Source organism: Camelus dromedarius, chromosome 17 (genome assembly GCF_036321535.1).
Source record: "Camelus dromedarius isolate mCamDro1 chromosome 17, mCamDro1.pat, whole genome shotgun sequence".
In the NCBI taxonomy this organism is placed as follows: domain Eukaryota; kingdom Metazoa; phylum Chordata; class Mammalia; order Artiodactyla; family Camelidae; genus Camelus; species Camelus dromedarius.
Window position 1 is genome coordinate 44,537,802 of NC_087452.1, and position 24,614 is coordinate 44,562,415.

Genomic DNA, 24,614 nt, shown 5'->3' on the forward strand with positions numbered 1-24,614 from the left:
AGACCTAGTTCTTCATTTTAGTCTCAACTGTTTATCAGTGCTGCAATTCATCTATCCATTCCGCAGATATTTGAGCTCCTTTGTGCTAGATGCTGGCTTTAATCGGTGAAGAGAAACCAATTTGAGGGGTGGTGATATACTTATGGGGGATACAACCTAAGTCATGTATACTGTTAGAAAGTGAAACACTTTATGATAAATAGAGTAGGAAAGGGGAAATTGGGAGTGGAGATGGGAGGGTTATAGTTGTCCCTGAAAAGGTGACATTTTGAATGAAATGAGCCAGTAGGGCATCAGCAGAAGAATAGAGCCAGTGCAAAGGCCCTGAAAAACAGGGAAGGAGGCTGGTGTGACTGGGGCAGAAGGGCTGAGGGTGGGTGGAGCAAAAAGAAAGAAGAGATGAAGTAGGACCTTGATGGACCTTGTAAGGACCCTTGCTTTGAAAGTGAGCTGACGGAGAGTTCAGAGGAATGAAATGATCTGACTTCTGTTTGAAGAGGCTCACTCTGGTGACTGTTGGTTGGAATGCATTTTCTTTTTAATGAAGTAAAAAAATTAATTGGGATTTCAAGAACGCATGATCTCTACCTGTTTATGAGTTAAGTTTATTCAAGAATAATATAGCACCTGCCATGAGTATAGTATTCCTGTGTGGGTCATCTAGGCTATAACCAAGTGAATAAAATAGTGGTTGCTTTCTAGGATCTGTGTTTATTATATATGACCGTTTATTTATAAATAGCCATTCTTATGTAGTCTGATGTCTTATTTTAATGACCTGTATTTAATGATCAACACAAGCAGTTAGCATTAAGATCTGAAAATTATTCTCCATGTTACTTTTCGGTATAATTAATTAGTGTGTCTGAGTTATATCTCATTTTTTATTTCTTCCTCACCAAGAGAACTTTAAATGTTTCCATATATATGACATAAGAACACATATATTTTTTTCATCTATGGTGGAGTCATTTTGACTGTTATGATTGTTCTTTATAAAGAGCTGCTCTGAGTCTTGAAGTACCATTTGTAAGTTTCCTGAAAAGTTTTTATATCTGCCTCGGGTTTTATATCTGTCCTAGAGGGGTGCTGGGGACCACTGCTGACTATGTGTTTCTCCGTTATACTTTTGACTTAGGAGTGTTTTGACAGTTCCTAGGTATAAATAAAGGAGAATTAGTGGGCATTTTAGTCCCTGAATAGTCAGTCTAGTGCTTCAGTAGAAATGTATGTGGGAGGAGAGAATACAGGGTTTCCCTTTCTGTTCATTTATTTCCACATTTTGTTTTTCAGTTGAATTTAATTAAAATGGGGCTAGCCAAATATCTGAGTCAGTTAACAGCTTGTAAGAAGAAACAAGGAATTCAGACAAGTCTTTGCTGTTGGGGTTGATATGGTAGTTTTTCATTTGAATATTTCACTGTTATTTTACTTTTTACTGAGGAAGGGACATAGAAAAATTATCAAGATATAAATATACAGCTTAGTGAATTATCTAAAAAAAAAATCCACTCTTCATACATTGATGGTAAGAATGTAAAATGGTGCAGCCACTTTGGAAAACAGTCTGGCTGTTTCTCAAAAAGTTAAACAGAGTTACCATATGACACATCAGTTTTACTCCTAGATATATATCCAAGGGAAGTAAACGCATGTCTACGCAAAAACATATGCAGCTGTTCATAGCTGCATTATTCATAATAGCCAACAAGTGGAAACAAGCCGAAGGGCCATCTTTTGATGATAGATAAACAGAATGTGGCATATTCATACAATGGAATATCATTCGGCCATGAAAAGGAATGAAGTACTGATGTGTGCTGCAACATGGATGGACCTTGAAAACATACCGAGTAAAAGAAGCCAGTCACAAAAGGCCGCATGGTTCTCTTTGCACTAAATATCCAGCATAGACAGATCCATAGAGACGGGCAGATGAGTGGTTGCCAGGGCTGGGGATAGGGTGGCGGGGTACGAATAGGGGTGGCTGCTAAGCATAGTTCTTTCCCAGGAGCTGGAAGTGTTCTGGAATTAGGTAGCGGTGAAGACTGCACAACTCTGTGAATACACTGTACTCAAAACCACTGAATTACACAGTTTAAAAGGGTGGATTCTGTGGTATGTAAATTTTATCTCAGCTGTTTAAAAAAAAAAAAAGGACAAACCAAACACATCCATAATGTGTTTAGCCACCCAAGTTGATAGAATATAGACAGTGCCCCAGAAGCCACCCCATCCCTTTCCCAGTCAATACCCCAGGTTATTCTTGGGGGAAAAAATAGCAGCTGTTTCTACTGCTGCTGTTTGCTTCTCAGAAGAAGCTGTTATTCTAGACTAAGTATGAAGCTCTCTGCTCTCAGCACTTGGCCAGGCCTAGCGGGGAACTTTTTGTAAAGTACCACTTTAATCAAATGCTTCTTTGTGATTTCACGGTGCCAGCGTACCTTTCAAAACAGGTGGCTATGTACGTACTCTTGCTCTTTCTTTTTTTTTATAGAAATAATGAGTTTAAAGTTTTTAAAGAATTCTTTGACATAACTTTTTTTTAAATACCGTAAATACTATCAGTCTGATCTCTTTATCAGTAGTTTGGATTTTTTTTAACTATTAAATACTTTTTATTCTAATTTAAATATTTCTTTCTTGAATAGTTCTGCCCAATCATAGCCACTCATTCCCCCTGCCACACTCACTAGAAATAGGGGTTATTAAAACTTTCTCTCGGGGGAGCCAGATTAGCATTAATAGTTATTCTATTCTACATACCATTTCTGATCTTAAATTTTAAAAGAAACTACCCCTAAATGTTTCTCTATGCTCTGAAATATTTTAAACCCAAAGTAAGGTCACTTTTGATTTTTTGCTTTCCAGCGATGTTTTGGCATTGCCCATTTTCAAGCAGGAAGATTCCAGCCTTCCATTGGATGATGAAACTAAACACCCGCCCTTTCAGTACGTGATGTGCGCAGCAACATCACCAGCAGTCAAGCTGCACGATGAAACGCTCACTTACTTGAACCAAGGTTAGTATGGCTGTGTCATATTTTGATGTAAGGATTTTAAGAATTTGAAATAATATTTTGGCATTGCAGCCTGATGAATGGTAATAACTTAAAGTTAGATTCTTTTTCTTTAATTTTACAACTTTAGTTAACAAAAATTGTAGGAGTTTTACAGTGAGCCAACAAAACAATATTTGGTGGAAACTGATTTGCATAGAGGGTCTGTGGAATAAGATTTATTCCAGTTTTTTTTTTTTTTTTAAGACAAAATCCAAAGAAGGAGCAATAGAAAAGGATGTCAGTTATTTTTAGGAACTTGAGGATGAATCAGAAGTCCAGCTAGCAAGAAACCTGTTCTCAGGCATGAAGCAGATTTGTGCTGAGAATAGACATAAGCTTCCCAAGGTGGAATCAGTGGCTAAAATAAACCGTGTCAAATTTTGTCTACACTTAATAAGAATACTATGTTTTGGTGATAAGAAAGCGAGAGTGAGCAGAATGGAAAACAGAGTTGGGGGGCCGGTAGGATTTACTGTTGGAGAGAATGAAGCGGTTTTTTTTGGAGGTGCTCTCAGCAGTTTGGGCACTGGCCAGTGTGACTTATCAATGTAAACAAATGTATTTAGCTATGCAGGAATTAATTTGTTGGACACCTATACTGAAAGCATGTTGAACTCTTATTTTTAAAATGAATTCAGCATGTTTATTGTTATCAAAATAGTACATACTCATTATAGGAAAATTGGGGGAATGCATCAAGGGATAAAACTGAAAGTGGACTGCAGTTGCACTCCCGCCCAGGATAACTGATTAACGACCTAGGTGTGTTTCCTTGTGTGTATATCTATTTTATTTCAACAAAATGGGAATTAACATCTGTTCACTTACGAGTTCGTTGTGATTATTTTTCTGTCCTTAAATAGAATCTTTAATTCCTCAAACTTTTGGAAAGAGCTATAGATTTTAGACTTCACTAGTGATTATTCTGAAATGAGGAAGAATAACTTTTTTCTGACTTTCCATTTGATAGATAAACTTAAGACTTTATGAGGTTTTACTTTAATTCTGATTTGTAGCCTATGGCAATACCCTGATTTTGGTGTTAACATTAATTTAGGAATTGCTTAAGTAGGCATTCAATTATCTGAAACTTAAGTTTCATATTTGAAAGAAACTTAAGAGTTCATATGGTAATCTGTTTTAGACATAAACATTTCAGAAGAAACAATGTAGAGGCAATAATATTCACTGTAGCTTTATTTCTAATGACAAGAAAAGGAAATAACCTGAATTTCTTCTACTTAGGGAATAGTTGAATAAGTTGTTATGTGCATACCATGGGACGAACATGCATACACCCTCTGTTTAAAGAACTTTGGATATATCTGTCTATTGGCCTGGAAAAATATTCATAACTGGTCACCATTATTATTAAATTGGATAAAGACATTTCACATTGATAAAAGTTGCAGTCCACAGTCTATAGTGATAACATATTAGATCTACATTCGCTGAATGCTTCCTGTGTATGAAGCATTGTACTAAATAGTATATATGTGGTATCTTGTTCAGTTCCCACAATAACCTGAGAAATTTTATAGATTCATTACAGATTTTAAAAACTGAAGCTTAGAGCAGTTGATAAACTTGCTCACTGTCAATTTGGTCAAGCTTAGATTTAAAAAAACATATTGAAATATCTACAGTAGAGTGCATAATTCTTAAATGTACAGCTCAATGAATCTTTACACAGATCGTTCCCTTGAAAACACTGCCTGTGCCCAGTATATCCGTTACCCTAGCAGGCTCCCTCCTACCCTCCCCAAACCGACACTCCAGGTGACTATAATCAGTGTAGTAAGTGCAGGTGATTTTCAAGCATTTGACTCTGCTCACTGCAGTATTAATGAAGAGTATTTTCTTCGTTGTCGAATTGTGTTAATTTACCTCTTAGTTTCTCCTAGTCTTTTAGGAAAAAAATCACTGGAAAAGTAAAACTGCATATGTAGGCTACATTTTTTAAAATAAATATTTGAATAATCATTAAAAATGCATTTCAGAAATCATACAGTAGTTCTACTTTTATATACCTTTTAAAAAAGAAATAATAATACTTTAAATATAATCCTTACACGTAGATCAAGTAGTTCTTTCACAGGCTTGTCTCCTGGCATTTATCTCTTAGCATTGTATTTTGACAAAAGATTCTGAACCCAAGACTTTTCGTGAATCCCCTACATTGTTTTCAAATTTTTAATAAATGCATACATTTTTAAGAAGAGGATCCATAGCTTTTTCTGGATTCAGGCTAGGTTTGAACCTGATTGAGATGTTCTTTCAGTCTTTCTTTTTTCCCCATCTCTTTCAAACTAATAAAGTAAACAAAGGCCCAGACTTAGCAAAATATCTTAAGTTGATTAGACTCACTTTTCAAAATGAAACATTCTCGATTTAGTGCATATACAGTTGTGATTTTTTACTGAAGCCTTTTCTGAACATAGTGTAAAGAGAATCAAGTGTAGATGTGGAAGATAAAATTCAGGCTCGATTGATTTTTATCTAAGAATTCCAGTAAAAGACCATGAATATATTTTTGGCTGGAGTGACATTGCCATGGAAAGTTTCTGCAAAGTGTACCTTGGTGACCCATTTAGTGTAGTAACATCCATGCGTCAGCTTTGATAGTATGACTGTTGAGTATTGACATAATTTATTCTTTTTAGGAATCAGATTTTTACTGAGATTTGCTCATGAGTTAATTTTTTTATGTTCAAATGAACTCTTCACCTCCATCAAGGGAAAATGACTCATAGTAGCAATGTTGTCTTGTTTATCAAAAAAAAAAAAAGATACAAAAACTTTATAAAGAAGGGATTAGATAGGGCACTTGAAGTTGTCCTTCATCAGCACGAATTTTAATTCCTTTTAAATTTCCATATTCATTTTATTAAATGAGAGGGGAATCAAGCATTTTTTTCTTTGTCACTTGGAAATAACAATGACAGTTAATGAAAGCACGATTATCCCCATTTTGTTATATTAAAGCTGTAGCAGGAGTAATTTTTTCTACAATTTTTTTTTTTTAGATTGAGCATCTTTTTATGGATAGAGATTCAAACTCACAGTTTTCAGATTCGAAATCTTGTTTTCTTAACCATCATGTGTCTTTACTAGAATAGTTCCAGTGTTTTCTAAATTTTCAGTTAATTGTCACCGTTTAGAATTTAACAGTTTAAATAGATGATATATATACATTGTTCAAAGTTCAGAAGGTATGAAAGGATATACAGTAAAAGCTCTTCTTGCCAAGTGTATCAGTCTGCAGGCCTCAGGGAGCCACTTAATTAGAACTCTTTAGACACCTAAGAAGATTGTAATCATGTTTTATGATGGCCTTTGTATAATAAAAATACTGTATAGTTAATATTTTATTGAATTTATTCCAATAAACTTACCGGTTCATGTGATGACTGAGTTACATGCCTAAGCATAGTTGTGAATGTAGTGGTCCTGTCACTTAAAGATAAAATTTGAAAGAGAACTTCCATCCCTAAAGTGATGCTTGGTAGAAGCTTGCATCTCTAGTTGCCAGTGAAACAGAGCTGCCCGGGATGTCTGCACCTCTGCTGCCTGTGGGATGTCCTGTTCCTTTTAAATGATTCAACTACAGTGACTGGTTACTTATGTGTGTTTTTCGGTGTGTAGTGGGGTGTGAGAGGTAGAGGGCAGCGGGGAGCACTGGGTACCTGCAGTCTCTGGAGCCAGGCTGTCTGCATTTAGATCCCCTTCCACCGCTTGCTACTCTAGGCAAGTTCCTTAATTTAATACCCCCCCACCTAAAGTAGTTGAGAATTAAATTGACTTAATTCTGTGTGATGTGCCCAGAAGGTGGCCAGCACACAGGAAGCACAGCACCAGCCTCTGCTGCCGTTACTGTTGTTTATAACTAAGCAGCTTTAGTGATCTCTGACTGCACTGGAAGGGCAAGTACTGAGACCTTGGCTGGCATGTTGGTTTCCTTTTGCAGTTAGTTGAGTGGTTTTTACTCATGGTTAGAATTCAACCCCAGGACTGTTTAATGATCAGGGGTTTTGCCAGGTTTGTTGGCAAGTATGATGACAAATTTTTAAATGAGCCTAAAGCAGTTTTGAACTGTAGAAATAGGATGTGTGCAACTGTGGCAGGCAGAGTAATGGTGCCCCAAAGATGTCCACATCTAATCCCCAGAACCTGTGAATATTTTACCTTATATAGCAAAAGGCACATTGCAGGTGTGATTCAGTTAAGGCAATGGAGTGAATATCCATGTGGGCCCAGTGAAATGACAGAGATCCTTATAAGTGAAAGAGGGAGGCAGAAGCGCCAGGAGTCAGGGAGATCTGAAGATGCTCTGTGCGACTGGCTTACTTCACTTAGAGTGACATTCTCCAGGGCCATCCATGTTGCTACAAATGGCATTATTTTATTCTTTTTGATGGCTGAGTAGTATTCCATTGTATAAATATACCACAGCTTCTTTATCCAGTCATCTGTCAATGGACATTTAGATTGTTTCCATGTCTTGGCTATTGTATATAGTGCTACTGTGAACATTGGGTGCATGTGTCTTTTTGAATTAAGGTTCCCTCTGGATATATGCCCAGGAGTGGGATGGCTGGATCATATATATAGTAAGTCTATTTTTAGCCTTTTGAGGAATCTCCATGCTGTTTTCCATAATGGCTGCACCAAACTACATTCCCACCAGCAGTGTAGGAGGGTTCCCTTTTCTCCACAACCTCTCCAGCATTTATCATTTGTGGACTTTTGAATGATAAGCTATTCTGACTGGTGTGAGGTGATACTTCATTATACTTTTGATTTGCATTTCTCTGCTAATTACTGATATTGAGCATTTTTTCATGTGCCTATTGGCCATTTGTATGTCTTCACTGGAGAGTTGCTTATTTAGGTCTTCTGCTCATTTTTGGATTAGATTTTTTTTTTTTAAGTTGTATGAGCTGTTTATATATTCTGGAAATTAAACCCTTGTCAGTCACATCATTTGCAAATATTTTCTTCCATTCCATAGGTTCTTTTTGTTTTGCTTATGGTTTCCTTTACTGTGCAAAAGCTTATAAGTTTAATTAGGTCCCATTTGTTAATTTTTGTTTTTATTTCTGTTGCTTGGGTAGACTGCCCTAGGAGAACATTGCTGAGATTTATGTCAGAGAATGTTTTGTCTATGTTTTCTTCTAAGAGGTTTATAGTGTCTTGTCTTATATTTAAGTCTTTCTAGCTTCTCTTTACAGGCACAGTCAAAGCTAGGTCTTGAATGGGCATCTAATGAACCCTGAGCCAGTGTTTGTGTGTGTGTGCGCGCGCGCGCTCGTGCATGTGTGTGTGTTAAAAATGTGCCCATATATGTATATTCAAATGTATGGCTTGCATATACATGTGTGATGAATATATGTGAACATAATGGATTTGTGGTGCATGTGTATGTATGGGAGCAAGAGCTATCCTAGACCCATGCAAGATTTACAGTCTTATTAAATAAGTGAATGACAATTTAATGAATTCTGGTTACTTGGAAATGAAGCATAATGTAATTTACTTTAAACAGCTTTAGATCGACTTAGTTCTTAATTTTAACACAGACAAGTAATTAGAAATGAAAAAGACTTTTGAAATCTTATTGCACAGTGGCTCATATGACATTGTATTAAACGAACCCTGTGCAGAATGAGGCAAATGTATAATCCACTGTTCCAAACCAGGCCACTTCTCCTCTGGATAGAGCACTCTGGGAGAGTGTTTATCATACCATCTCTTGTAGTATTTGTTCAGCTGCTGAGAAAAGATGATTAATTTTTATCATTTTACTTAGAGCTTTTTGAGTATAAAATTATTCCCAGGAGAAGGTCCTGAATGTATTTTGTTAGAAAGAGTATAGACTGACTGGAAATGTCTGCTTTAACACAAAGCAGTGGTTCTCCAACTTCAGTGTGCATCAGGGCACCGAGAGGGCTTGTCAGCATGTGATTGACAGCAGTTCTGATTCAGTAGGTCTGCAGTGGGGCCAGAGATTTTGCATTTCTGACAAGTTTGCAAGTGATGCTGATGCTGCTGGTCTGGGGCCCAGGCTTCCACTTCATATGATTTTGAATATCCAGGCAAATATGTGAGCCCCCCTCACCGCCACTTCTTATAGATGGATTTCCTCAAAGGAGGGTTGGCACATAGATGGGGCTGTAGCCATTCCTTGGCCGTCATTTGGTCACTCTTAGTACCCTCCCCTTGAAGCTCATTGCTTACCTACCTCTGCCTCTTGGGCAGCTATTGTTGAAGAATATTTGCCATTCTGTAAAACCATAAAGAAAAAATAAATTCTATGTATTCTTAACTTCATCAGTCAGGTAGAAATTGGAACAAGTTGTATTGATGCCTTAGAATGTCAGTGTTTGTACAGTTTTGAACACTAGAAGTACAGAGTCTAAAAGCTGTATTTGTGGTTTCCTGGGTGTGCCTGGACAACTGTCCTCTTCTGCTCTTAGGTAGTAGGAAGACTTAGGTCTTTGACTTTGTGGAGTAAAAACCTGTAGTCCTGACATAGAGTCACAAGAGGGCGTCGTGAGCGGCTAGCTCTCTCTTTGAGCGGGGATCTGGCTGGAACAGGCTGCCCCTTGTCCCGCAACCCCAGGTGAATCTCTGATGTTTTACCACCTCGTGATTTGAGTGACCCTTCTGATCTTAAACCCTTGACTTATTCCAGATCAGCTTATTGCCGCTGTTGGATCAGAAATAGCTGTTCTGTTTGGAGACTTTTTTTATTAATTAAGCAATATTGGTTACTTGGCAAACAGGTTTTAGATCCTAGGAAATAGCATGTCTGTAGGATTAAAAATACTGTTAACTGATTGAAGGTTTAAAAAGAAAACATATCTTTTGTTAAAAAATAGGAAAGACTGACACATGCTACAACAAGGATGAATCTTGAAAGCATTATAAGTGAAAATGCCAGTCACAAAAGGCCACCTGTTGTGTGATTCCATTTATATCAGGTGTCCAAGGCAGGCAGATCCCCAGAGACAGGAAGTAGGTTGATGAGGGGTGGGGGTAGGAGAATGAGAAGGGAAGGGACTGCTCACAGGTGTGAGTTCTCTTTTTTGGGATGAAGATGCTCTAAAATTGATAGCAGTGATGGCTGCACAACTCTGCACATACTAGAAACCAATTAATTGTGTGCTTTAAAAGGATGAATTTTATGGCCTGTAAGTTATCTCTGAATCAAGCTATTATGAAAAACTTGTTGGATAATGTGTGTATGTGTAATAACACTAGTGTGAGAGTAACAGAGGAAGGTAGACTGGTGAACTCTTCAGGCTTCTGTGCTGGTGGAAGAGGGAAGGATGCAGTTTGCAGGGAAGAGGAAGATCAGTCTGGACTTGTTTCTCTAAAATTGACATTGACTTGTTGTATGTTTGAGAGGCAGTTGAATTTTTGTTACACAGAGTGATGTTCTTTATATGGATTGTTCTTGATACACAATTTTTAAAAATAGGTCAATCTTATGAAATTCGGATGCTGGATAATCGGAAAATGGGAGATGTGCCTGAGATCACTGGAAAGTTGGTAAAGGTAAGGACGATCCATTTAACTTCCTAGTAGCTATTGCAGTGATTCAAAAACGTAGCAGTTTTGCCACGGGAATTGTGGGTTTTGTTGCAGGAGTTATTAAAAAATTATTTAACTTCACTTTGGTACAGGTGAGGAAGATGGGTGTGGTTTGGAGCAGCACCTGTGCCCATGTAGACATCCACACAGGTCCCCACGGCCGACCTGGCCTCTTCTTTAACTGTTTTAGATCAGAATATTGCTGCTTTTAAGTGGTTCCCTTCAAAATGTTTATCAGCTATGTTTTGAACAGCATTTGGAGGGTGGGGAAGGCAGGGGCCTCTATATTTATTGCTAACAAGTTATTTCCTGTTCAAACCAGCAGAGTCTACTGGAAATAGAATTCTTATTGAATCATAGTCTGAGAAACAGTTATTTATAAATGTGTCAGAAACACTAATGAGTGCAAATCTGGTATCTGAATCCACGCTGATGACCTGTTACCCTGTTGCTGGAATGAAACAGTAGTTGGCAGCCCAACCTGTGGGAGGTGAGGGAGGGATGGAGAACAGAGAACTGGTGTAGAGTTTGTGGAGTAGAGTTAAAGCCTCCCCTAGGAACCTGCATGTCTGGATGAAGTTTACCTGTTTTTTCTGTTTTGTTTTATCCCTTGCTTACCTCAGATAACCTCACTGTTAGGTTAAATAGTTGAGGATGAATTTTGCATATAGGTTCTCTTTTTGGTGTGGTGGGCAGGTAACCTCTCCCCCTCCCAGCCCTTGACTATCTTTTTAAAGAAACAATTTTTTGTTTTGTTTGGTTTGGTTGTTTGTTTTTGTTTTTGGAGAGGGAAGGTAATTAGGTTTATTTATTTGATGGAGGTACTGGAGATTGAACCCAGGACTTCATGCATGCTAAGCACGCTCTCTACCACTGAGCTATACCCTTCCCCCAATTATTATTGTTTTAAATGAACAGTTTTACTATTGTTCCTGGGGTTCTGTCTCTATTTTTACCACCTTTTCATTTTAGTGATTTCTGTGTGCGTCTGACGTTTTCTTTATAGAAATACAGTTCTTACTACTTTTTTATGGACATGTACCTTAATTTTGAATTACAGTATCAAATTATTTAATAAAAATTTTCCCTAAGAAACCATTTTATTTGCCTTTATTATTTTTGAGTTATAATTCTTTGCACCAAATAATGGTACCCATAACCCAGGCATCCAAGAGCAAAACCGTTCACTTACAAAATGTTTAAAGCCAAATTTGTTTTTGTATGCATTTCTATTATAGGCTGATGCGTAAGACGTGAAAACGCTTCTGCTTTTTAGCTGGAACAGTTTAAGAGTGTTCCTGTCCCCCCTTCTTCCGTAGAGCATCATTCGAGTTGTCTTCCATGACAGACGGCTGCAGTATACGGAGCATCAGCAGCTGGAAGGTTGGAAGTGGAATCGCCCAGGAGATAGACTTCTCGATTTAGGTACAAGTGGCTGTCAGGAGACCACGGAGGGAGGAAGGCAGTTGTTTAGCTGCACCCGTTAATATGTTGGCACCACGTGTAATTGTGTGGAGAGAGTTTTGGTGTTAGCAGATCCTGTGTGCCTTGAGTTGTTTTATAGATAAAAACAAAGTCGTTTTTTGGTGCTTAACGAACCTGAACCAGGAATTTTCTGAGTTTGAAACCATTTATTTAATCTTTGTTGGCCCTGTCCATCATGTTCTTAATAAAATGAAATAGAAACCATGGTGGGAGAAAGTGTGGTAGACATTAGGTGGGTTTTGCTGTTGAGGTGAAGAACATGGGAGGAAAAAGCTCAGCGTGGAAGTACAGTAGTTTCATTAGAACATAATTATAGTGGGTTGCAACCTTTTAATTTTCTTTTTCTTAGTTTCTGTGTCATTTATTTTTAAAATACAGATATTCCAATGTCTGTGGGAATAATTGACACAAGGACAAATCCAAGCCAGTTAAATGCAGTTGAATTTCTGTGGGATCCTGCAAAGCGCACATCTGCTTTCATTCAGGTTTGGATTTTTACATTATTAGAAGCATACTAGCCTAGTCATTTAGAAGGCCAGGATGAGACTGAATTCCTGACGCATGATATCATTTTCCTCAGATGCTTATTTGTAAACTATCTTGTAATGTCTTTTACACACACACACACACACACACACACACACACACACACACACAGACACTGTTGGAGTTAATCTGCTAAATTTCATCATTTATAGACTAATATATATAAAGACAACCTGATACGTTAAGTATTATTTTAAAAAAAAGTATTATTTAAATATTCCTTTTACCACTGGTAGTAACAATAAACAGAACTTCCATTCTTCTTAAAATGCATTTGTCTTTAAAAGGATATGATTGAAAAAGTGTACAGGTTTGAGATTCTCTCTAGCATTAGTTAAAAATATTTTAATACTGAAATTTTCAAACCCCCACAGAAAAAAGAGGATAATAATGAATCCTCAGTGTGCCCATCACCTGGCTTCAACATTTACTAATAGTTTCCTTATTCAGTTGTGAATGGAAGAGTTTAGAGCAGCTCCCAGGCATTTCATTTAACCTAGGAATACTCAGTTTGTGTCTCTTAAGAGATGAGTTTTTTAAAAACATAAGTATAGCATTATTGTATGTAAAAACAAAATCAGCAGTAATTCTAATACTCAGTATGTTCAGATTTGTAAGTGGTGGAAGTAAAACTGAGTAGGTAATCTTTATGTAGAAGAGGAAAACCACTTAATTGCTGACCAGCCTGAGTGGGCTCTGGTTTATGTGAGCTGTGGAGAATCTTTAGCATTTCGCATCTTTGTGGTTGACAAGATACTCTCCCCCTGTTAGCTAATAATCATTAGGGACATGGTTCACGTTAGCTGAATATTTTCTCATACTGTTCATCTAATAGGGTAGCTGGTTGTGTGGTAAACGAAAGCGATGTAAGAGCTGGCCTTAAATGTCAGGTTGTGCACAGTCTTACTGCAGAGGCCACTTCAACTCTGAGTCATGGGAAGAGGGGGTGGGAGGCAGTCAGAAGTTCCCAAAGTCTTGTGACTAGCTGTGTGCGCAGCCCTAAGGCTGTCATCGCTCTGATGTCAGGAGAGGGGCAGCAGTGGTGGGAAAATGAGTGGTGCCCTCCGACTTCTCAGCTAACTTGGAAGGGGTGACAGGAGAGTAGAGATGGATACAGGCAGAGTGAGGAGTGCAAAGTTCCCCAGGCGCAGCGTCACAAGTCGGTGAACACCAGGGAGGTGACTGGCCGGCTGGAGTTGGGGTGACAGCAGTAGATGGCAGACAGTGGGAGTTCTGCGTGAGGAGGTGGTGACGGCTGTGGGTCGTGCGGCACGCAAGGCTGAAGACGGCGGGTCTGAGAGCAGCTTACAGTCTGGGTTGGGAGACGGACTCCAGAAGCTACTGTGTGATGCACCCGTGATCGGAGCAAGTCCCCCCTCAGAGGAGAGGCGTTGGAATGGGCAAGAGCGCATCCCCAGAAAGGTCAGGAAGATTCAGCTGGGTTTGTGAAAGGAAAGCGGTATAAAAAGGCAATCAGAAACTCGCAACACATGTCTGGCTAATACATGGGGTTTTGTTTTAAAGGAGCTTGAATTTAGACCTGTGGCAGGACACCTGAAAGGGAACAAAGGGAAGGGTGCTTCGAGTCCATTTCAGCTCGAGTTGTCTTCCAGGTCCACTGCATCAGCACAGAGTTCACTCCCCGGAAGCACGGGGGTGAAAAGGGAGTGCCTTTTAGGATCCAGGTTGACACCTTTAAGCAGAATGAAAATGGAGAATACACAGATCACCTACACTCAGCCAGCTGCCAAATCAAAGTTTTTAAGGTAAGGGATGGAACTAGGCTCCCAGTAATTAAGGCCCAGTGTGGCTGGTGAAGTTGTTGGTCCAGAACCTGATAGACAAACTGATCTTCTTTGTCTTTAAGCCTAAAGGTGCAGATAGGAAACAAAAGACAGATCGAGAGAAGATGGAGAAGAGGACTGCTCATGAAAAGGAGAAGTACCAGCCGTCCTATGACACCACGATCCTCACGGAGGTAATGCGGGGCGCCGTCCTGGTCCCGAGGAGAAGCAGAGGTGTGCCTGCCAGCGCTGTCTTTGGGGAGCAGCGCCACTGCAGAGGGGTCCGGGAAGATGGGGTGGTCCATGGATATAATGTTGTCTGTGAAGTTTGTGGGGGAGATATTCTATTTAAATTTGGGGATTGTGATAGATTAGTTCCCTGGGTGGGATCTTGAATGAAGATGCTGAAATCCCAATCAGGTCTCAGAAAAAGACCTTAAAAACCTCGAAGTTGGCAAGAGGTTAAGTTGGGGCCTAGAATGTCCGATGTTTGTCACTGCTGGGGTTTTGCATCTTCTTTACCTTTGAATCCGGTTAGTCATACATTTGTTTAATCGGACTGCAGAGACGTAAAACAGGGTATTAGATCTTTCTTTGTATAATGAAAAGACATTGATCCCAATCTTTGGTGTTTGTCCAGATGAGGCTTGAGCCTATAATTGAAGATGCAGTTGAACATGAGCAGAAAAAGTCCAGCAAGCGGACTTTGCCAGCAGACTACGGTGATTCTCTGGCAAAGCGAGGCAGTGTAAGGGCTTCTGCTTCTCTTTTCATTGTGCAAGAAACCTTGTGCAGTGTTAGATATAGGACCAACTTCCACTGAAAAGTAAAGCCAAATTTGTTTTTCATGTCCTTGTCTTGATTTAATTTGCTTTTGTTTAGACTTCCTGCTTTCTGTTCCTCAACTGAGGAAAATTTCCTAAATCTAACACTTTAAAACAAAGTTGACCATATTGGGTGGTTTTGGAGGGAAAAATGACACTCAGAAATGTGTTCCCTCCCTGCCTCCTTCCTTTCCTCCCTCCCTCCCTCCCCTTTGCACACACGCTTCCTTTAACAGCACTGAAATTAATTGAAAATACTTCTTTAGTAAAGTAGTTATCATTTTTGTGTAATTTTAAAAGGTTTTGCTTTCTCATATGTGTAATGGATAAGAAAATTTCATGGATATTTAGAGAAATGATAGCAGCAAGCTTAGCTTAACATTAACATATGCAATACTTTGTGTCCCATTTTCCTGCATGCAGTGTAAGAATGTGTGTCTGTCTGTGCTTTTCCAAGCCTGTTTGGCAGCACTGGTGGGGAAAAAAGTCTCTGACTGAATCTGTGTTTCCTCTTGGCCCCTGCATTGTGATTGACGCTTCAGGCCAGAATAGTGCACCTCACCACACTCAGCCCTGGTTCCCTGCAGTGTGCAGTCGTGGGAGGGGGAGGGTTGAATATGAGCTTTGTCAGCTTAAGTATATATAGCAAGTCAAGATTTTATGACCCAGCTCTTTGTCGAACAGTCGACAAAGGATTATCCTGTTATATACACTTAGATCAGCTGTGTGCCCATGGTAAATGTAAACAGAGAACACAGTATTTTTTTAAAATAACTGTCATCATATGTATTAATGGCTACTCTATTCATCATTGGAGCGTCAGTGCTACCAAGGTGGCAGACGGGGAATTTTCACTGCTCTACATGTATCGTAGTGATCTATAGACAGAAATCACAAACATTGTCATAGGAGCATTGTTTCCAAATTAAAGCATTGAGTAAAAATATTTTAAATGCTTCTATATGCAGTAAAACTGAAAATATCCTCCTCTGAGTGGAGGGGAGCACACATGTTGCATTTTCTTTAAACTGGGCTTTTTTGATTCAAATCAAAGGTTGTATAGAGCAACTGTATACTTGTTCCCCAATTGCCCACCCCTCCCATTTTATGTTATTGTTCTCTTCTGATTTCCCAGCTGAAGACCCACTAATGGGTGTTAGTGAACTTTGGTGGGGAGACCCTGGTAACGTAAATGTTATAAAATAACTAATTAAAAGGAATGAGTTCTGGTAATTCGTAAATTAAAGAAATCTGTTACAGCCCAGAGCTAATCTGGAGATGACAGAATGGTTGGTAAATTATTCATGATTCTTAAGTCTAAAGTATGCAAAACATCAGCAGTTCACTGGCCTGGGATTTCACATCTTCCTGGTGTGCTTTGCTTGCTGCCCTGGGCTGCGATCAGAAGATACTTCTAGGGGTGGGTAGAGTTCTTGGAAACCTGTTCATTAAAAGCAAGATACAGATTAATCCCTTAAAAAAAGAAAGTCCGCAAGATTTTATGTTTTTCTTTGAGTGCCTACAAAAGAAGGCCAACATTTCTTACAGTTCTCTGCTAGTTAGAGTTGGCTCTCAGCAGAAAGGGGTATCCAGACTTACTGGTTCGAGTTAAGAGGTGCTGTGTGAAATGGTCCAGCACTGAAGAGAGGCTCCACCGTAGGGCCCTGAGAGCCCTGGCACGGCCACACCCTTAGTGTCTCTGTTGGTCTTTGCATCTGAGCTGTGTTTTGTTGGCTCAAATTCAGACTGCCAATCTCTGCAGTCTGCAGTGGGTCATCATTTTCTAATCTGCCTGGGGAGGGACTCTGTTCACAGTGACCAAAACCATGACTCTACGAGTCCAGGCCAGGTATTGCTGGGGCCTTAATCACAGACTGTCTTCAGGAACACAGGCACTGCACAGCTGCTTACTTCTAAAGACAGGGAGGAATGACAAGGTAGAAGAAACATGATGAAAATATTCCTTAGTATGCCTTTACCCTCCTGGGTTGACACTGCAAGAGAAACCTACGAAAGACACAGGCCAGGAGGGTCTTGGTGTGTCATCTGGCCTGGCCACTTAAGAACTTGGAATCCACTGTTTTCTGCAGGTGGAGGCCTCCCAGTGGGACCAGTTTTCATGAACACTAGTTTTTTAGTGTTCAGTGAATCGAGCCTCCCTTTTATTGGGCAGGTTTTAGATATCAGTTATTAACAGCCTTACTTTTCTGCTGCTAGAGGTGTCCAGATGTGGAAAAGGGAAATAGTTTCAGTAACTTAGGTGTCTTTGCCATGTTACTGGCCACGCTCACTTGGAGCTTTTGATGGCTTCATTTTTTTAAACAGCTGGCAGTAATTACAAAGCAGATTTGGGGAGACGTGATATTGAAAGGCTTTATATTGTTTAGATGGGCGTGTTGTGCTGTGTTGTAATATTTTGTATCTGGGGAGAATGGTGTAGCAGGAAAGTCTTGGAAGTAGTGGAGGTGAACTGTGAGCGTGCGACCCCGTAGGTTGTGAGACCTGCCGGTCGGCTCCCAAGATCTTAGGCTCCTTAAACTGTATAAAGTGCGGGGAGGTGCTGCTTTGGAAGCTGGAAAGAGAAAGAGGCCCTAGTTTAAAAGAATGGGCATTGTGTAAGATGTCATTGATAGTGAAATTGGTGTGACGTGCAGTGGGTTTGGCAGTGCATTCCAGCCAGGTTAGATTTCTTTTGTGATGATAGCTGAAACGTTCAGTCTGCAGTCATTTTCTGCATTTTTGACGGGATACCTAATGGGTAGTTGTAAAGAAGGCTAAGATTGTGACATTTCCTGCACCTGTGCTTCTGATAGGGGTCAGACACGTCATTTTAAGCTCCTGTAACCATTGGAGATACTTGGTTCCTGCCCTCAGAGTGCTTCACGCTGGTGGTCTGGACACTTCACTCCAAAGAATTTTGAAAGAGAAAATATTCCCTTGCACATTTTTAGGATGACATTGAAAGTTTTCACCATAAATTTAAATAGTTGAAAGGCAACAATTTTCTGACATAGTGAATGTTTGTATTTACAATTTAAGATGAAACTGTCACATTGCCTTTTGAAATGTGTCCTGTGGAATCTAAACGCCAGGGCAGTTTGACACCCACCATTGGTCATTTTCAAATGTCCATGGTTAAGCTCTTTGGTTAAGTCTGCAGTTTTACTCTGCTCTTCCTTCTTTGTTTTATTTTTTTTTTTTAATTGAAGCATAGTTGATTTACAGTGTTATGTTAGTTTCTGGTGTACAGCACAGTGATTCAGTTACACGCACGTAAGACTACATATATATTCTTTTTCATTACAGGGAATTACAAGATATTGAATATAGTTCCCTGTGCTCTACAGTAGACCTGCTCTTCCTTCCTGGTCTCATGTTTTCTCTTTAACTCCCCTTAAATAATTTTGTCCTGATAGGACATACTTTTATGCCTGGAAATCTTCTAATGATGACCCTGATAACTTTTTTACAACAAACTGTCATAAACTGAAATTTAATTTTTTAAATTTCCTGTGACCATAAGGCTTAAGTCAGTTGAGGAATTTAAAACTTATTATTTGTACCAATTTATCAAATCATACAAATTTTGATTGTTAAGTATAAAAATAGAAATGTTATTGGAAATACATCTTAAATAATGAGACAGGTGAAACATATCTAGTTTTGTTTATAGATAAGAGATGTATTTCTTTTTCTTTCAGCAGTGTCATTCAGGTCTTGGAACTCCCTCTGAGATACCTGCCCAATAATCTCTTTTTGTATGATCTAGTAGATTACTTCAATGTCGGTCAACTGACAAGATGTCCTGAATTTTTTTGAGAGCAAAGAATTGAAAACCTTCTGACATACAGAAGAATGTTTTAGAGACCTGTATTTTCTTAGCATTTATCCTCTTCTTTGAATAGTGTTTTGCTTGGTTTTTGGCGCAGTCTCCTGCCCTACGGGCATGGTGAAAGATGAGGCCATTTTTGTGTGAATTGGGAGAAGAGTGATTATGAAGGGGGACCCTTGAAACCCAGGGTGTGCCCAGGCTTAGGAAGCATACCCGTGGAGAGACGTGCAGGCCCCCCACCCTCAGCACTGGCCGCCGCCCTGGCCCGCTCAGCATCTCACTGACTGCAGCTTTTCCAGTGCTCCTGAGTGTAATAGTTAGTGTGTCTTTGCTCTGTTTTTGGTCAGAGTTGTGCCAAGGGCTGAAAAACATTTAAGTTCACCCTGCCCCTTCCAGAATATGCAAATAATAGATGTAAGTAAACAGATGGGTGGAGGCAGTACCATCCCCAGTTGCTGTATTTGGATGTTGGCCTGACTCGTCCTGCGCGGGGCTGAGGCAGTACGTGGGCCCTGGTGAGGCTGCGCCGTGGGGAGGAGGGCGAAGAGAGCGCTAGGTGGGACAGGGCCGCTGTCCTCGTCACCCTGCCGTGTCCGATGTTGCTGCTCAACCCTTTCTTGCCTCTCCTGTTCTTCAAACCTTGATAGGTACCTACTGGGGAGTTGATGAAGAGGGAGGAGGAAGGTACTTGAAAGCAAACTGTACTTAAGTACATTTAAGACGCCTTTGTCAGTGTCTGCTGCTGTCGTCACGTCAGGTCTCCCCCAGGATTAGTCAGTGTGTAGATGCAGACAGCAGGTAGCGTTTTCCCTGCCACACAGAAGTAAAATCGGTGTGTTTCTGTGAGGTTGCCTGATGAATGTTAGGTGTCTTATGTTTTATAACCTTACACTTGGCCAGACTAGAGAGTGGATTACAAGAATATTCTTCCACGTGCTTTAGAAGAGTATCATTAATTTCCCTTTGTTTCTGTCCTTAGTGCTCCCCGTGGCCTGATACCCCCACGGCCTACGTGAACAGCAGTCCCTCCTCGGCGCCCACCTTCCCGCCCCCGCAGCAGAGCACTTGCAGTGTCCCGGACAGGTATCTGGTGTGCGTGCCGTGTGCCTGGGGCCCACCCCCCTTTCTCTGGAGTTGCGGCAGCCTCCCCCTTCATGTGTGTGTAGCCCATGGGCACTGGAAATAGCCTGTACCTCAGTTTCAGAGGCAAATCGTCATTTCTTCACCCACCAGCCTCTTTGCTCGTAGCCCCTCGTACCTCACATATCGACAGCTGTGGAAATGTGGAAAAGGGTGCATTTTCAAAAGAGACTTTTTGTGAGGTGAAAATAACATAATGGGGTTCATGGATAGGACGGTGAGGTTTAAGGGAAACTGTGACTTGAATGCATTCCGGTTGTGTTTAGTGGAGCACACGCTTGTCGCGAACGCCCACTGTGTCAGACCAGGAGCATCTTGCCTTGCTCTCACTTTCATTTCCCCTGGAAACACAAGGGCAGTGGTACAGATCTGTTTCTTTTGTTCTCTCGACTTTCACCTTCTTTAATCATGGATAAATGTATTCGTTAAAGGGGTATTATTCTCTGTTTTGACTTAGGATCATTAGATTATTTCTTGCAGCTCATTATTAAAGTAGGTTTCTTTGCAGTTATTTTCAACTGTTTATTTTAGTTGATTCCCATTTTTTTTTCTAACTAAAATGAAGACGTCATTCATTTTCCTGGCACCCCTGGAGATAACTAGAGTCCTTTTGTTTCACAAAACTTGAATTTCTTACCAGAACAGACAGAGAAGGCATAAATTAAACCGTTTTCTGTGTCTTAACCTATCATCATGTTCACTCCTTGACCAGTTGTGCAAACATTCTGTGCACACTTGCATTGCTCTGTCCACAGTACTGTTTTAAAGTCACCTGCTTTAACAGCCTTTAATGTCTTGAATAAAAAAATTTATAATAATCATCCATCCTTTTCTTCCTCCCTTCCTTCTCCCCAGCAATTCTTCTTCCCCGAATCATCAGGGAGATGGAGTTTCACAGGCCTCTAGTGAAGTAAGTATCTTTTCTCTAACAGTCATGCTTTCAGGGCCCTGCATTTTGAGGCCTCTGCCAGGGGTTTGAGCTAATGCTTGGGTCACTGAACAGTCCCACCTGTGCTCTTCTTGGGTGTTTTAAACTTTAAACCTGGAGAGGATTTCTGTGTTTTGTTTAAATGTTTCTTTGTAACCTGCCAGTTACTTTTTTTTTTTGTAAGCCTGAATAGCTGCTTCCGTTTATGCTCATTTTCTTTGTTAATAGCAACTTCAGCCTTCAGCCACAATCCAGGAAACACAACAATGGCTGCTCAAAAACAGATTCTCTTCCTACACAAGACTGTTTTCCAATTTTTTAGGTAAGTTTGTGCATGCGTATGCATGCACACACACACGCATCGTTTACTTACTTCTATACTTTCATTAGTCTTTTAATTAAATTTTTGGGAAGTAATCGTACAGTAAGTAAGTAATTTGGGAAGTAAGTACAGGAAGTAATTTGTAAGAAGTTGCCCAGACATGTACAGGGAAGTCCTGTGTACCTGTTAACGCTGTTTTTCCACGTAACGCCTTGCAGCCCCCTTATATAACATCAAAACAGGAAATAGATACTGTCACCAGTTTTAGCTGCCCTCATTTTTTATAGGTGTGTACAGTTACATGCAGTATTTTTCATTTTATGAACTTTAATTTGAAATAATGTTTACTTTCTAGTGAGTTACAAAGTGTAGCACACGTGGTGCAGTGTATGTATATAGTTCCGTGTTGGGTGTAGAGATGACCACCACCGAAGGTGCAGCATCTCGCCTGCACACAGGGAGGTGCCTTCTGCTACCCACACCCCCCCCCATCCCTCACCCCCGGCACCCGTTAATCTACTTTCTGTTTCTATGGCTGTGTCATTTTGAGAATGTTACGTAAGTGGAGTCATTCAGTATGTTTTCCCGCTCAGCATAATGCCCTCGCATCCATCCAAGATGTGTCCTTAGGTTGTTCCTCTTTATTGCTGTGTAGTGTTACAGGCTGTGAGTGAACTCAGGAATGGTTTTCATAGACTTATGTGTAAGTGTTTTCTTGAAGAGTAAGGGAGTATTTAGATGGAACTTTAAAAGGGACCAAGCAGTGCTGCTTCAGGTGGGCTGTCGGAGGCCTGTCTAGCGGGACAGTAATAGATTTGCCAGCTGGGGTGGGGCCAGCATTCCCCAAACGTTTTTGGCCCTGGGACCCTTTTCCTGCAGAACGCTTAGTCACGTGTCCTGGCCAGATGCATCCTGCCAGACGCGGCTTGAGCCTTTTAGGAGGACAGAACGGGTGCAAACACCCAGCCTGGAGGAAAGCCTGCTTCACAAAGAACGTGGTTTTCTATTACGTCAGCCCTTTACTGCCCCTCTTGTGCAGTGATTAGTCATTCCCCAAATAGTTCTTTGTCTCTTTAAAATTAAAGTACTGGATTAAAGTCATTTGCTAGCTGGGATCCACATTTTTATGATTAAGTAAAGCCTTTTATCTGTTAAACAAAAAAGTAACTTAAAAATGCCAGTGCGGTGGTGGGGACACGCAGGCTGCTCCTAGGGGAGATATGAAGAGTGAAGCGCGCACAGAAGGCTGTGACGTCCTGCTTGCTGCTGTCACGCGGGCCCGCGTTTCAGTTCTGAGCACTTTTCGCTGTGAGCAGTGACCAGTGTGCTTGGCCTCCTGCCTCTCCTTGCCACATGAGCTTCCAACAGCAGGGGGGCGGGGAGGCGAAGGGGGGCTTCTCGCCCTGGGCCTCTCCTCCGGCAGTCTTGTTTCAGAGGGGGCTGTGCGCACACACACCCCTGCTCGCCCCAGGGAGTGTGGAAGGGCATGTGGAAGGAAGGTCCCGGTACAGATGAGGCAGCCTGTCTTTGCCTACCTGACTCCATCAGTCAGCTCCCTCAGTGCTCCTGCCTCGTGGGAAATGTGCTTCTCTGGTCTTTGTTTCTTTTACAAAGTGGAAAATTATTGGGCTCTCACATTCAGGCCCTCAAAAATATACAACTCCGGTATCCTGTGATATATGTAAGTGGGTATTTATCACATGGAAGTCCTGCTTTAATCCCAGAGGGCATCTTAATTCTCCCAATAAACTGCATCTTGAGAGTCAAGAAAAGAGAAGAACAAAAGATTGTGGACACACTCAGACAAAACAGAGAGAAGAGTATGATGAACCGGTGTGTAACCATTCCTAGCTTCCGGAAGTCTCACTGTCTCCACTCCCTCCCCCCCTTTCTGTTCTGTTTTAGAGCAGATCCTAGATACCATGTCATTAACACTTACCAAGTATTTAAGGGAGAAATCTTAAGTATAATATGCAATTCTCTGCCTTGCTTTGGTATTAAAACTGCACGTGGTGACAGAGTTGTTAGGTTACAGAATGTTCAGCTGTACATAGTCTGCTGGGATAGAAAAGGCCTGGTCCTAGCTCTGCTGCCACCTTGTGTGACTTTCGGTGAGTCCACAAAACTCTGACTTCCATTTCCAGTTTTTGTAAAATTAAAGATTGGTCTGGGCCATCTCAAGGTGAGTTATCTGGGGTCAGAATCACGTTTATCTGCACAACCACAGCCCAGCCCAAGGCAGGCAGGCAGTGGAATGCTGTGTTGGGGAGCAGTCCTGTCGGCCCTGCTCCTTGCTGATTCACCAGCCTCTGGGCTTCTGAGCTCCTCGGTACAGGACACGGAGGGCCCCCTTTCTCTTGGCTCTGGGGGATGGGGCTCTGTGTGTGCACGTGAGTGATGGTTTCAAAGGACATTAATCTGTGTGAAGACAGGTGCTGTGTGAAGACAGCTAGTCCTGCTGGTTCTTTTCCCATTTGCTTGAGAAGAATCTCTTTTTGCTGTTCTCCAGGTGCCGACTTATTAAAACTGACAAAGGAGGATCTAGTACAAATTTGTGGTGCAGCCGATGGAATTCGGCTCTATAATTCACTGAAGTCAAGGTAAAATACTGTGTTTAAACAGAACTGTTCTGCTTGAAATAAGGATGCACCCTTCTTGGCGTGGGGACCGCGGGCAGGATGTGTTCCCACGCTGGGTTGGCGTGTGCCTGTGCACTGCTGGGCGCGGGCGCGTCGTGCTCACGAGAAGACTGTTTTGTGTACACCTTCAGGCAGGCCCAGATATGATGCAGGCACTGATGAGGGCAGAGGTAGACTGTAAGACTGGTAGAAATGCACATGGGCAGTACTGAGTTCTTGAAGACGGCTGGGTTTGTTGCCAAGAAAGCAAACTTCTCATTTAGGTGAGCTATTACAGAATCTCTGGTTTTCAAGGTCATGTGACACTACTAAACAGTTATTTAAAATGTAAACTTCTAATTGTAAATGAAAATGATAGAACTGTAAACTGTGCTGGCTTTTAAGATCCATTTACTATCGTTGATATCTCTAGACTTGTGTGAGAATTCCATTAAGATTGAATCTTACTGATTTTAA

The 24,614-nt window shown here is 40.8% G+C and overlaps 1 protein-coding gene across 2 annotated transcripts in view; it reads left to right on the top strand.

The window, feature by feature from the left end:
• Nucleotides 1-24,614, top strand: part of UBP1 (upstream binding protein 1) — a 43,113-nt gene that overhangs the window by 11,560 nt on the left and 6,939 nt on the right. The window contains exons 2-12 of one of the 2 annotated variants that reach the window (XM_031469837.2): nt 2,872-3,023; nt 10,546-10,622; nt 11,978-12,083; nt 12,522-12,628; nt 14,303-14,455; nt 14,557-14,667; nt 15,114-15,221; nt 20,109-20,212; nt 21,125-21,179; nt 21,426-21,519; nt 24,029-24,119. In XM_031469837.2, the coding sequence (XP_031325697.1) occupies nt 2,872-3,023; nt 10,546-10,622; nt 11,978-12,083; nt 12,522-12,628; nt 14,303-14,455; nt 14,557-14,667; nt 15,114-15,221; nt 20,109-20,212; nt 21,125-21,179; nt 21,426-21,519; nt 24,029-24,119 (1,158 nt within the window). The remainder of the gene's footprint in view (nt 1-2,871; nt 3,024-10,545; nt 10,623-11,977; nt 12,084-12,521; nt 12,629-14,302; nt 14,456-14,556; nt 14,668-15,113; nt 15,222-20,108; nt 20,213-21,124; nt 21,180-21,425; nt 21,520-24,028; nt 24,120-24,614) is intronic. The other variant, XM_031469838.2, reaches the window with a different exon arrangement.